Source organism: Choloepus didactylus, chromosome 14 (assembly GCF_015220235.1).
Source record: "Choloepus didactylus isolate mChoDid1 chromosome 14, mChoDid1.pri, whole genome shotgun sequence".
Taxonomy (NCBI): Eukaryota; Metazoa; Chordata; class Mammalia; order Pilosa; family Megalonychidae; genus Choloepus; species Choloepus didactylus.
Window position 1 is genome coordinate 3,630,673 of NC_051320.1, and position 13,592 is coordinate 3,644,264.

The 13,592-nt window shown below is 37.8% G+C and overlaps 1 protein-coding gene across 1 annotated transcript in view; it reads right to left on the reverse strand.

The window, feature by feature from the left end:
• PRKDC (protein kinase, DNA-activated, catalytic subunit) overlaps nucleotides 1-13,592 on the reverse strand; it is a 228,453-nt gene that overhangs the window by 18,473 nt on the left and 196,388 nt on the right. Inside the window, exons 71-80 of the mRNA XM_037802445.1 lie at nucleotides 12,634-12,824; nucleotides 11,388-11,568; nucleotides 10,708-10,868; nucleotides 8,371-8,582; nucleotides 7,280-7,367; nucleotides 7,042-7,185; nucleotides 3,474-3,678; nucleotides 2,457-2,524; nucleotides 1,658-1,878; nucleotides 1,238-1,330 (exon numbers count right to left, since the gene is read on the reverse strand). Coding sequence (XP_037658373.1) covers nucleotides 1,238-1,330; nucleotides 1,658-1,878; nucleotides 2,457-2,524; nucleotides 3,474-3,678; nucleotides 7,042-7,185; nucleotides 7,280-7,367; nucleotides 8,371-8,582; nucleotides 10,708-10,868; nucleotides 11,388-11,568; nucleotides 12,634-12,824 — 1,564 coding nt within the window. The remainder of the gene's footprint in view (nucleotides 1-1,237; nucleotides 1,331-1,657; nucleotides 1,879-2,456; nucleotides 2,525-3,473; nucleotides 3,679-7,041; nucleotides 7,186-7,279; nucleotides 7,368-8,370; nucleotides 8,583-10,707; nucleotides 10,869-11,387; nucleotides 11,569-12,633; nucleotides 12,825-13,592) is intronic.

Consider the following 13,592-nt stretch of genomic DNA (forward strand, 5'->3'; position numbering starts at 1 on the left):
CAGAGGTAAGAGTTTATGGCCTTGTCAGGTTTCCCTCAGCATGTGCACAGTCCTATTTCTGTACATACCCTTCTAGATTTCCAGTAATATGCTGGAGCTTTTCAAAGCCCCTATGGACATCTCATCCTTCATGTTTTTAAGCTTTCTGGCTGGTCTTTTGTTTGCCCCAACTCTTAATCACTGGCTCAGGCAGCTATGAACTTACACACTTGGCTGTCATTGTTTTTGACAGATGCACCCTGGGGAAATGATTTTCCATAGGGGTGAACTCTGAGTCAGGTCAGATATACAGTCTTGCAAATGGGGCATGCCAGGGAACCACCAGACAGATCAAATAATAATTCTTTGGGAATGAGGCTGTGAAAGAGCTCTAGCATTCTGCTCCCTTTAATGGCTGCCAGTTTTCCACAAATTCAGGCTGTTGTTTTTCAAGGCTATGTGGAGACGGAGAGTGTGTGATGGGACCAGCACAAGTAAAATGCCCAAAAGCTCACTGTTCTTACTGACAGTCAGTCATTTTTCTTGAATCAACACTCCCTGCAAGCCTTTGATTAATTTCCAGAGTTCTGAAAAAGTTGATTCTGACAATTTTTGCCAGTGTTCTTGTTGTTTTTATGGAGGAAAGCATTTTCAAATGTTTATACTCTGCCGTTTTCAGTGATACCCCTACCTACACTCCATGTCTTATAACTACATTTTTACTTTTTCCATCTTTATTCTCTCCTGAATTCTTGGTAATTTCCTTTGATCTTTTGTCAATTCTTTAATTCTCTCTTCAGTTGTATCTAATCTGTATTTCACCAGCCAATGGATTTTTAACGTCAGTGGCCCTATTTTTCATTTCTTTAAGTCCTATTTTGTTGTATTATAAATCTTTCTGTTCTTTAAGTTTTTTTCTTTCATTGTGGTTGGTATTTCTTCTTTTATTTCCTTGGTAATTTTAGACATACTTATTTTATAGGCTAAAATTATTTTATAATTCCAAGTATTTGGATACTTGATCTCCTGTGTGCTTTATCTGCTGGCTCTAGTGGCTGTTTGTTTTCTAATATTTTTGAAATTTTTATTGTGAGTTGAGGGTGTTTATTTCTGTGGGAGCTACTTAAGACAGGTCCTAATTGTCATTGGAAATTGAATTTGAAGGAATTCTACTCAGGGCAAGTGCTACAGATGGGCAGAAGGAGGTTGGATGTGGCCGGGCGGGGCAGAGTTGGAGAAGGGACAGACTTCACGTTACCTCATGTATGCGTTTTTCTCCTCTTGTGTCATACCATTCAAAAGTAGTTCCTTCAAGGTCAACGTATTTTCTATCCACTCAATTAACCCTAATCTGAAAAGGGAAATGAAAAGTTCATGAATAATCTCAAACTAAAACTGTTCTTTATTCTCTAGAAAAATGTCCAGTAGATTCAGAGCAAAACAGATTGCTTCATGTCAATTCTTCACTTACTTTCTCCACATTAAGCCAAAAGTCACAGGTTTACAAGTGTTTACTGGTTGTTCTGTCCCCTGTCTTTATGAAGTCTAAAACTGAGTTGTCAGCTACCTCCACCCCATCTCAGGAGAGTTAAACCAGGGTTTCGCATGCTGCTGGAAATCCCAAACACATACGTCTACCTTAGAACGACCAGGCGGGAGCCACCGCCCAGACCCCTACCTCGCGGTCATGGGGATGACCTGGTAGGTCTTCAGCCGCAGGCTTCTCTGGCCACAGGCAGCATCACGGGAAAGGACGACGTTCATGACCTCGAAGAGCTGCTCGATGCGCTGGTCCTGCCGCAGGTCTTCCCCGCCCTTCACGAGGAAAGGGTACTCTCGCTCGTCATGGCCTCGGATGACGATGCGCTTGGGCTTTCTGATGGAAGGCATTACTTTTATCTTTAAAAATTAAGGAAATATTTTAGGTGCAGTCTGGAAGAGTGAGAGAACAGCCCATTATCACATCAATGGAGGGGGAAAGTAAGGTTACGAGTCAGGAAACAGAGAAAAAGTCCCCTACGTGGGGAGAACAGAGAGCCCAGTGCTAGCAGACTCCGGGGCCGGTGAAATACTTCTATTATGTGTACGTTCTCTACTGCTCTGTCCACAGAAATTTCAGGTTCATGGTTACAAATAATTGCTTATAAATGTGGATGTCCTTAGTATCAATATCACACTTCAACTTCCTTACTAATTTAATTCTAGTTATTTTATAGTGAACACACACACACAGCTTACTCTTTGAGTTAAATATATCATTAAATATGATTAATGTTGAAACATGGGAAACATTATATTGAAAAATTCAGTAAATAATAGAATCAGAAAACTCTTTCAAATATTTGAGACCAAAATGGGAAGTTAACTGCCTATTCCTTAGTAAAGACAAATACATCATTCTCATCTCTGAAGAGCTAAATATCACGCTCTAATCATTCTGAGGGAAACCACGGTGACTGCATCACAGTTGTACCTACCCGTTCATCAAACCCAGAGATTCGTGCATGGTATTCAGGCAATGGCTTTCCTTTGCCATCATACTGACCTACAACAAACCACATAAGTCTTACTTAGATACAGCTTGTTACAGAATCCCTGCATTTGAAAACTTATCTGTCAATCTAATTTAAGAAAAAAAGCTAAGCCAACAGATAAAAATTTTTAATGAAAGCTTTCATTTAAAGAACATGGATTTATTTTCTGAATTCTATTACTTATCAATTTGACTGATCTTAATAACAGTGAGTTTCCTATTCTAAAAGACTAGACAAATTCCAAATAGGAAAAATAGTGCACTAAGCTAGAATACTGCAATATCTCAAGGTGAATCAAACTGCACACTAGGAATCATATTTTAAACGTTTTTCTTGCAACTGACTATATGCAATTGCACAGCCATTAGTAATAACAAAGAAAAGTGTTTCTCCAAGTATGCTTTTTCTTACATCCACTGGAATGAGAACATGGGTAACTAGATAAAGACGGTTTTTCTCTGGCAGACTCCAGGGTGAAGGACATGGAATATTCACAGATGTCCTTCGAACAATCTATTCCATGTAGACATTTGGTGAACTTGCTGTGTCTCTCTACCCTCAGTCTCACAATCCTTCTTCTCCCAACCCTTTCCTGAAGATAAATCATTTATAATTATCTCTTCACCTACTGGTACCAACATATACATCCCAGGGAGAGCTTTGGATGTGCACCTGTGTTACATTTCTGAAGAAGTTACTCAGGAACAGAGCATGTACAGGTCCAGGGGAAATCCGATTACCAGCTACCATTATTTTTAGATGGAAATCTTAATAATGTCATAATGAGGAATATAAGGAAGCTATAATCTCACCAGACATTTATAGCAATTACAGGTTTTCTTAATGATAAAAAATATGAAATTTAAAATTCCTAAAAAAAGAGAAACCTGTCAAGATCCCAATAACAATCTTTTAGAAATCAGAAGTTGTTGCAACAGCCACTCCTGAAGGTTAACTCACCAGGAATCTCCAGCTCATTTCTCAAAAATTCCACTTTGAAATCACTCATCCAGGGTGAACACTCCTTCAGATTCCCGGGTGTCTTTGACGCGTCACTCATTTTCGAATACAATGAGTTGACAATGTTGTTGAAGTCACAGAGCTTCATTCTAGGCAGCTTAGAACCTCCTTTACCAAAATGTTTATCAAATTCTTTTCCAAAGGCCTGAAATTAATAATAATTTACCTTAAAGATTAATGTTTAGTTTCCACTTTGGAAAGGGCACAAGGCTTAATAATAAAGAAGTGCCTAAAATATATAGGTTTCTTTTACGCTTTTAAGATTTATAGTTTTATTTTCATTGACTAGTTCATTACATTCTAACACATTTAGAGCTTGTCTTTTGTTTCTTTACGTTCCATTGAAAACTCAAAAAGGATATGGTTAGTAGTGATTTCCAGTCATAAATTCTAATAAGGGCTTGAAAACATTAAAGAACAGGGGGCAGAACCTTCTGGTGGTCTTTGAGAAAGTCATTTAATCTTGTATCCATTTGCTAGTAATTGATCTACATCATTGTGATGACATAAGTAATTAGGAACAAAGTAAAAAAAAAAAATAAAAAAAAAAAACCAACCAAATAAAGGAAGTAATTCAATAACAATGAACAGTCTAGAATTCCTCATAAGAACTGAAGAGAAAACGTAAGAATGCTACTTTCCCTAGTAAGGATATTTCAAGCCATTATTTGGATCATAAACCTGCATAAACTTTATTTAGATAATTTACATTTCTAATTATTGTTAGAAGTACTCTACCTTGGAATATATCAACTCTTCCTTTGAATTAGTCTCTACTCAAATATTTATTTGAATTATAATCCTGATAACAAATAAAAACACACAAACACACACACAAAGAGTATTACTAACAACGACTTCATAGTTTTCAAGACTTACCAATCACCTTCAGCTAGAAATGTTTTTACCAAATTTGGAACTAACCCACAACCTAAATCTGGTATATGTGGAAATATACACTGTATTTTAAGACAATTCACTACAGGAAAACTGAAACAAACAAACACAAAAACCCCAGACAGAGTTCCTCTTTGATCTGTAAATGGATTCGAAGTAAAGAAACAACCTGCTTACAGATTGCTGGAATACATGAAAGATTAGCTATATCCCAGACCTAAACAAGCAGCAATACTGTATCTGAAAGGCATCCTTAAGAATCTGCTGAAGTTAAATATCAGGCCATTTTGTTTTAGTGGATGATTCTTTAACTGAATTAATGCGCTTTGTTGAGTTGTGTCTGGTGGAGGATTTTGGCTAGAGAGGAAACTACTCATCATCATCCTGGTGGGAACGGGGGGTGCTGCGTCCCCTCGGAGGTGGCTGACAAGACCAGTGGGTCCACACCGGCAGATGTTAGGGAAGGTTCTTACGATGTTCAGGATGCAGGGGAAGGGAGAGGCCACAAATTCAAAGGGAGAGTGTGCGGTCTTCCCTGGGACTGTGTAGAATTTTTTCCACACGAGGCAGTGAATTCACAGTCTGGTTGAGGAGATGAACAAGTAGCAAACTGCGGTGAAAATGCCCACCCCTGTCTAAGGTGGGGCAGAGCATGCAGGAGAGCAGGCTAGATTAGGGCAGGCTGCAGAGAAGAGGTAAAGCTGAAACTAAAACTTTTTATAGGTGATGGCTTAGATTCCACTAAAGCAGGGGGGGAGCTGGCTTCTGGTTTCCATTCTGCCACTCTCTCCATATGACTTTAGGCAACTCACCCTCAGCTCTAGATTCTTTGTTTAGAACAGTGTTTGGGCAAACTGTCCCCACTGCTAGCCAGAACCAGTACACTGCCTGTTTTAGTAAATAACATTTCAATGGAATGCTGTCAGCCATGCCCATCACATACTTGCTAAAAACCTGGACCTTTACAAAAAAGTGTGCCAAACATTGATTTAGGAAAAAACAAACACTGCAACACCTTTTCAAATCAAATATTCTATAGTTTTATAAATTTTAATAAAGCTATCAAATTAGTTTTAAGAAAAATCTATCTGGTTCATTTAATTGCAATATCTATCATTCCTGTTCTTGAGACTATTGCATATTCAATGTGTAGTGGTACTGTGAAGTAAGTTTTGATGTACTGAGAGACAGGTTTGATGTGATGTCGTAAATTTGACATACAGAGGTTTATAGTTTTATCTTCACTTTTAGGAAATATCCCTGGTCATATTTTAGGCTTATTTTTTTACCAATATCTTGATCAGGAAGACAGCTGTTCCTATGAAAAAATCTAATCTAATTTCAAGGAGAATTTAAGTAAAAAGTGGCAACTGCATATAAATCCTAAAGAAAACCAACTTAATCTACTCGCATATTTATAATTCTTTTAAATGATGTATGTCACATATATATGTAGAACTATAATTTATTTCAAAATAGTTTAAGTACTATGCATCTTACTAAATTCTTCTATTTTAGGTAATAATTACTAAATTGGCTTATTATTTTGTTTGCAACTTTAGAAGTAGAATACATAAATAATAAATGAATTTTTATTTCATGTAGGAAAATAAAATATTACACTCCTAGGCTGGGTGACTTTAACGGTTAATCCCATATATGGTACAATTTGATACAAGCAAAGGATTAAATCTTGTAAATGGGGACTCAAACAGATATTGTACTCCAATGTTCACAGCAGCATTATTCACAACTGCTAAAAGATGGAAGCAACCCAAGTGTCCATCAACAGAAGAATGGATATAAAAAATGTGGTATACAGATACGATGGAATATTATTCAGCTATGAAAAGGAATGATGTTCTGGTATATGTGATGACTTGGATGAACCTTGAAGACATCACGTTAAGTGAAATAAGCCAGACACAAAAGGACAAATATTGTATGATCTCACTGCTGTGAAATAACTAGAATAAGCAAATTCAGAGTCAAAAACTAGAATACAGGGTTACCATGGGGTGGGAATGGAGAGTTAATTCTTAATTGGTACAGTTTCTGTTTGGGGTAATGGAGAAGTTGTGGTACTATATAATGGTGATGGTAACACAGCATTGTGAATATAGTTAACACTGCTGAATTATATATCTGAACATGGTTAAAAGAATTTTAGGTGATATATATGATACTAGAATAAAAAATAAACAACAAAAAAGGACTCTACAACACAAATACTCACTGTGTAAATTATAGGCTATAGCTAATAGTACAATTTTAATAATATTCTTTCATTAATTGTAAGAAAGGTACCACACTAATGCATAATGTTAAAAACGGGGGTGAGTCTATGGGAACTCCGTATTTTCTGCATGATTGATCTGTAAACCTACAACTTCTGTAAAAAGAAAAAATTATATTGAACTGATAAAGCAATAAAGAAAAAAAGGAAGAACAGAAAAGCTTTGGATGTGCATCAGCAGATTAATAAAGAAAGATACGTTCAGATGTTTTAAGCTAAAATAAAGTAATGTATGCAATATTTTTATTACATCAAGTGTAAATATTTATCTTCACGATTCCTGCATAACAGAGGCAGACTGCCACCCATCCGTACCTGGACAAATTTTCTTCTAAAAGCCCCGAGGCCTGGAGCCTTTGGATCTCCCAAAGCCGCATACATTCTTTCGTACATTTTTTCAATGTTTTTTTTATTTACAGGAGTTTTTTCTAGCTCAACTTTGATATCATTCATCCAATCCTGTGTAGAAAAAAAGAGAAAGTATCAAGCTGGATTGCAAGTAGGTTTTACCCAGGTTCTATGTCTTATGTACTAAAAGCTGTTGTTAAATTACCTTAAAGAGCATTTCTGGATTAGAGAGCTGTTCTAGAGCATTAATAAAATCTTGAATCACTCCTCCTTGGTCCAACTTGCTTTTTATCCTATTAAAAAATTACCTAGTTAATCAAACATCTTCCAAAGATTAACATGCATTCATATATACAGATACAGAAAACCAACTACATATTCTAGAAAAGAAGAAATTTAAAATTCCATCCAATATTAAAAGAAGCACAAAGTATCTATTCCACCAAGAGGTGAGGTTCTTAGATAAGGTAAAAACAAATCTTGCAAATAATTTGGGTATTGTTTGCCAGTGTCTTTGAGGTACACAATTTGATACATACAGTTCCTGAAGTTATGTTACGAAAGAAAAGGTTATTTTCTTTGACATCCTTTCTTATAAGCCTTTTTCTTTCCTTTCTAACAAACAATCACTTCTAATTCGTCTCTGCTCGGAGGAGACGGTGCTGTGGAGCAGGCTGTGGCAGGTGGTGTACGTGCAGCCACGCCACGAACCAAAAGGTGACAAAAATGGGGCCCTGCTCTTCCTAGTACTCTCAAAAACAAAACACTGTAAATAATTCAGCATATCAGCTGATGAAAAAAAAGCTCTAAAAACACAGGCATTTTACAAAGTATTCCTATAGAAGTACTAAGCCATCACTAGTTATGTTAACAGTCTCCAGCTATAACATTTATAATCAACGGAAGAGGTGAGGAGCCGATCCCACAGCTGAGTTCCAGGTAAGAAGAGGGGCTCTCTTCTGTATTTTAAACTAGAGAACAACTTTAGGAACAGATTTCAAAAAGCATCTCACTCAGTCTTTCTCAGCCAACAGATCAGTAACTATGAGCCTATGGGTAGGATGCCTCGTGACTAACGTTCTAAGATAAAACGTATTTAGGAAAGGAGAAAAGTTATGTAACAAATAACACACCCTGGATAGATACATTTAACAAACTGATATCTAAAATTGTGTACTCTTCAATGACAGCTCTAATTAATTTGAATACAAACACAAACTTTCATTTGTCTACTTTAACCACACATTTCTGATAAATCTATAGCATTGGATCAGCTTAATGTATTTGCAATATTACCTTGCCACAAATTCTTTGTTCTTATGACCAACAGAAGTGTCTCTGAAGGAATAGCTTTCCCTGCTTATCATGAACGGATAGACAATTGCCTGTGGGTAGTTGTCAGCAATCTCCTCCACGGTGTGCTGAACAGCCATGGCCTCCTCTTTGTCCAGTAAGGCCACCAGCTGGCTGATCCAGCCAATGAACTGCCAGCACGGAATGGAAGACATCTAAAACACATGGAACTGTAATGTCAGTAAGGAATAAAAACTTTAAAGCTTTATTGTAAGATGAACACATGTCCAACATAAAGGAAACTGGAAGTATGAAACAGAAGTGACAAAGAAGACCTCTTCTGTCCCCTGACCAGCTTTCTCAGCTCTGTCCTCTTCCAAGGCGTGTACACACAATTCTTTCTCAAGGAAAGGAGTCGTACCACACAGACTGCTGCTGGCTTTTCTCTGACTGATGGATGGGCAGATCTACCTCATTCCTTTCAACAGCTGCACACACTCCATTTTATTTAACCGCTGCTCTACAATGAATATTTTGGTTGCTTTCCAGTTTTTTGTTATTGTAGACAATGCTACAATGGACATCCCCATACAAATATCTCTTTGTAATTATACTGTTGGATAAATTCCTAGAAGTAGAATTACTGTGTGAACACTAAAAATTGTAATAAACATTGCTAGAATTCCTTCCAAATAGATTTTTCAAATTTTCATCTTTGAAAGTGTATTAGAGTGACTATTTTCCAAAATCCTTAACGACACTGGACACGATCAATGTTTTCTATCATTGTCAATCTGGCAAGTAAAAATACATAATTCTAATTTTCATGTTTCATAACATGAGACTGGATATTCAATGTTTATGTCTCTCATATACTTTAATTATGCATGCATTTCTTGGGCCATTTTCAGTAGAAATTTATTTCCAGAACAAATTGTATTTATCTTTTTCTCATCTGTGACAATTTATTTTGCAGAGTGGAGAAATCAGCCCTCTGTCTCTCATATTTGTTGCAAATATTTTTCTCCCAATTTTTAGCTTTGCTTATAGCATTTTTTTTTCTGTATAGAAGTGGCAAATTATTTTCCTTTATGGCTTTTGGTTTTTATCTCTTTATTCCAATTATATTTAAAAAAATTTGCTCATGTTTCCCTCTAATGCTTTTATGTCATTATTTTTAAGATAAAATTTGAGGCACTTGGAATGTTGGCTCACATTGGACGTGGGCGAGCATCCTAACCTCTACATACCTGGGCTCCTCATCTGTAAAGTGAGACAGAGCAGGCGTGTGAGGATGGAATCTGTGAGAGTGCACGGCTCCCAGCAAGTGTGGGCTGCCCACTCACTTGGGCCTGCCCGGGGTCACCACCACACTCACTGAGCCCCCATTTATTCCCCCACAGATTCAAAAGCCAACTTTTCATATGCTTATAAAATTTTACCTAGAGAGAAACCAAAACATGAAACATGTATTTCACTGTTTCCTCACCTTTAAGAAAAACACATGTATGTGACATTTCTGAAAATACTTCAATCCTGCCAAAGATATACTGAAAACACCACCGTTCCCAATCAGCCTGAGATCAGAAGGAAGGGGAAGCCCTTACAGGTAGGCACTGAAGCTCCCAGAGCTTGGACACACGCAGGATTTAAACACACCCTGCAGAGCTGATACAGTACCACGTAACCCTTTACAACCGGTTCAACACTTGGCCCTATTTTCAAAGTTTCAAGGGGCCTCTCAGATGGACCCCCACTTTTCTTACAGATGAAGTTAATGGGGTCCTCCCTGCAAACAGACATGGCAGTGCGGGTGAGAGGACGGCGGCAGTCCCATGTAGGACGCGGTTGGCACAGGACGCACGCAGGCTGGCCCGCAGAGCGCACGGCGCAGCCTGGCAGCCTCCGTCAGGCCTACGGACACTGAGAACAGCACACACTCGTCTCACTCAGGACAGGAGACAGGCATCTGCTGAAATGCATCTCCTCTCCCTGGGTCACCCAGGCAGCTAGCATAAGGCACCAGCATGCGTCTTCACTGGCAGCAAACCGTGCTGCAGAAAACCTCTCTCTCTGTCCCAAACCTGCCCACACCTCGATTTCTTCGGGTCCTTGTTTAGGCATAGCGTTCCTATCAACGCCCACAGGTGAAAATGGGTAAATGTGAACACTCTTTAAACGGTTTTAAATTACATGTGCTCTTGGAACCTAGCAGAATTCAATGCTGCTTGGGAAAAGCTGAGAAATGGACATTGCCCATACTAATTAATGTGTTTAGATATAAATAAGAGAGTCTTCAAGCTCTGTAAAGCTCAGTTCACTAGGATAAAGACAACTAACCTCTTTTGTCATTAGGCTCAAGGTTTCCTCTGGATATTGTTCTATAATATGAAGTAGTCTAGGAAACTTTAGCCTGGCTTCATTGGAATTTAATTTTAAAGCTTTCAACATTTTGTCCACCACAAGTGCCGGATAAGTCTTCAGTTCTACAGAATCAATAACTATCAAAGACAGGAAAAGAAAACAATAGTCAATATAACCACTTACAAATTATAAATGTAACAAATAATTACATTTTCTCTTTTATGGCTTATATTTTTGTACTTTGTCACTGTTCTCTTTTTATCTACTAATTGAATTTTTGGACCATAAGTAAAAGTTTCCATCTTGGAGCTGAATTCTTCTCTTAGATTACACATTCTGAATGAAGCACAGTTTGCATCCTGGGCTGCAGAATAAGCAGCATCTGCTGGCTATGGAATTTATTTCAGAAGCCACACGAGCAGATAACACCAGGGCGCTACAAGCAAAATATGAAAGTATAAATTATGCAAATAGAAAGAAGACAGCTGGACTCGGTTTGCTGGAGATGTCATGGCAACTTTAAAAAGATAATGGATTTCTCTCAGAACATCCGTCATTTAAAAACAAAATAAGGAAACCGAAAGTATCTACAAAATTTTAAAGATGTATACTAACAAAATATGACACATTAATTGTGCTTTTCTTTCCTCACTCACCTGTCGTGTTTTCTTCTTCCTTACGGAGATGTCGGTCACAGAAATCCACCAGGGTCATATAAGCGTCTATGGCACCGGCGACGTGTGCTGGGGCCCCAGTTGGAGGCTGGGTCTCCTCCTCGGCCGCCCGCACAGCTTTACAGAGGTAATGGAATGCTTTCTCACGCAGACCCGCTGTCACCTGGAACTCAGAGAGATCTGTGAGTGCAATAGGTCTCCAAGACTGCTTTCTACTTGTGAGGATAAAGGAAGGATAATTGTGATTCATTATTCATGAACTGACCAACAAAGGCCCGCTCAAAAATGACACAGAAAGCTACTTAAGTAGAAAAAGGAGAATCTACCCTGGCTGTGAAATAATCCCAATTAGATCCTGAGCACAGTATAAACCAACCAAACAACAAAAAAGAGCAAGCCCACTGTGGGCAGACGGTTCATTAGCCATGCAGGGCTGGCACTATAGGCTTAACGGGGTTCTGTGGCTCTGTCAGGGTTTTAAGAAAGAAAAGGAACTGTTCTAAGATAAATTTTTAAGAAATATTATCTCTTATGAAAGCAGAGAATGATTTTTTGCCCACCCAAGACTGCCTGGCCTAGAACTTTTGGATTCACCATCTAGACACTAACCACTGCATGACAGCACCCTTCTACCAATTACTTCCCTAAGGATTATAAAGGTGATGTGCTTTCTTTATTAAAGGAAACAAGCTGGCTGTACACAACACTAAAACTTCTAGAGTCCCTCCTTCCTCATGAGCAAAACTGCTAACAGCTAAATATACTAACTGCCATTTCAAACATAAGCAAGGGGAAGGGCTATCACCAACTCTGCTTCTCTACCCAGGAAAGAAGTGGGCAACACCCGTGGAGGAGGAAGAGAAGGTTATTCAGTGAGGAAGCACATGGTGGGGTGAAGAGATGGCTAAATTCAAAAGTATGAAACAAACTGGAAAAAAAAAGGGGGGAAAGAAAGGCTAACTTGTCAATTCCATTACAAAGTTCATGGATGACATGTCTATAATCAATCCAGCGCAAATTTCTGATTTTTATACTAAAAGTTTCTTATTTAAATAAACAGGAAATATATAAATGTTTCACATAAGGACCTTGGCTGTATATAACTTTCGAATATATTTTAAAAACACAAAATGATAACCCTCATTGTTACTTTTGTGCAGTCAAAAGGTTACATATTAAAAACATACAGCATACAAACATAAAAATTCATTCTTCTGGTATTCATTACCTTTTCTGCATTCTCTGAGTGGAATCCAGAAAGATTCAAGATTCTTCTAGCCTTACTTTCCTCTATTTGGCTAAGGCAGGTTGGCTCACTGCTGATAGCGTTAGCTATGATCCGGTAAGTTGTACTCAAGAGAATGTTCTGATCACAGAAAGCCCAGGTATTTTTCTCTAAGTAGCCTGATGAGTTCTCATCTGTTGGATATATTTTTTTAAACAAGATTTTTTTTCTGAAGTAAATGAATACCACATATTGAAAATAACAAATTCATAATGTAAAATGTTGTTTTCCATTAAGAAATCAATTAAAAGAAAATTTGCTTCTAAGGAAAGTATAAGAGACTGACTTCATATTGTTTAGGGAATCACTGAAAAAAATGTCTTTTGTTAGACGTAACTGTATCGAAGTCCACAGAAGCTAAGAAATTAGAACAAATTAACTTTTATTCAAACATCAAAATTCTGCATTCTGTCAAAGCACCTAGTTTTGTTGCAGGGAAAAGAAAATAGCTTTCAATAATACATTTGTGCATATAAATTAGTAACAAAATAAACTTTAAAATTGACTAAGCAATAGACTGCTGTATTTAAAGTTCTAGTTCTGCTTTGTACTAACTGCGTGGCTTTGGCAAAAGCAAGTTGCTTAAGTACCCCTGGTCAAGCTTGTAGCTTCCAGAGGTTTGCTAATTGGACTACAAAAGAGCAAGTCCAATCAACCAAACAACCCTGGTCATCCAGGGTATGACAATTTTCTGCCAGACTTCTCTCTGACACATGATAATACCACCGGCCCTGCTTACTCCATGAGGTTGTTAAAAACTGCAGCCATACACGATAGTATGATTATTATGAGAAAAACCACCATTATTATGAAAGGTAATGGACCACTGAGGTCTGAGGGTACTAATATCTTGATATCAGCAAACTCACACTCCTATCTCCCCACCTCCCCTACCCCAAACA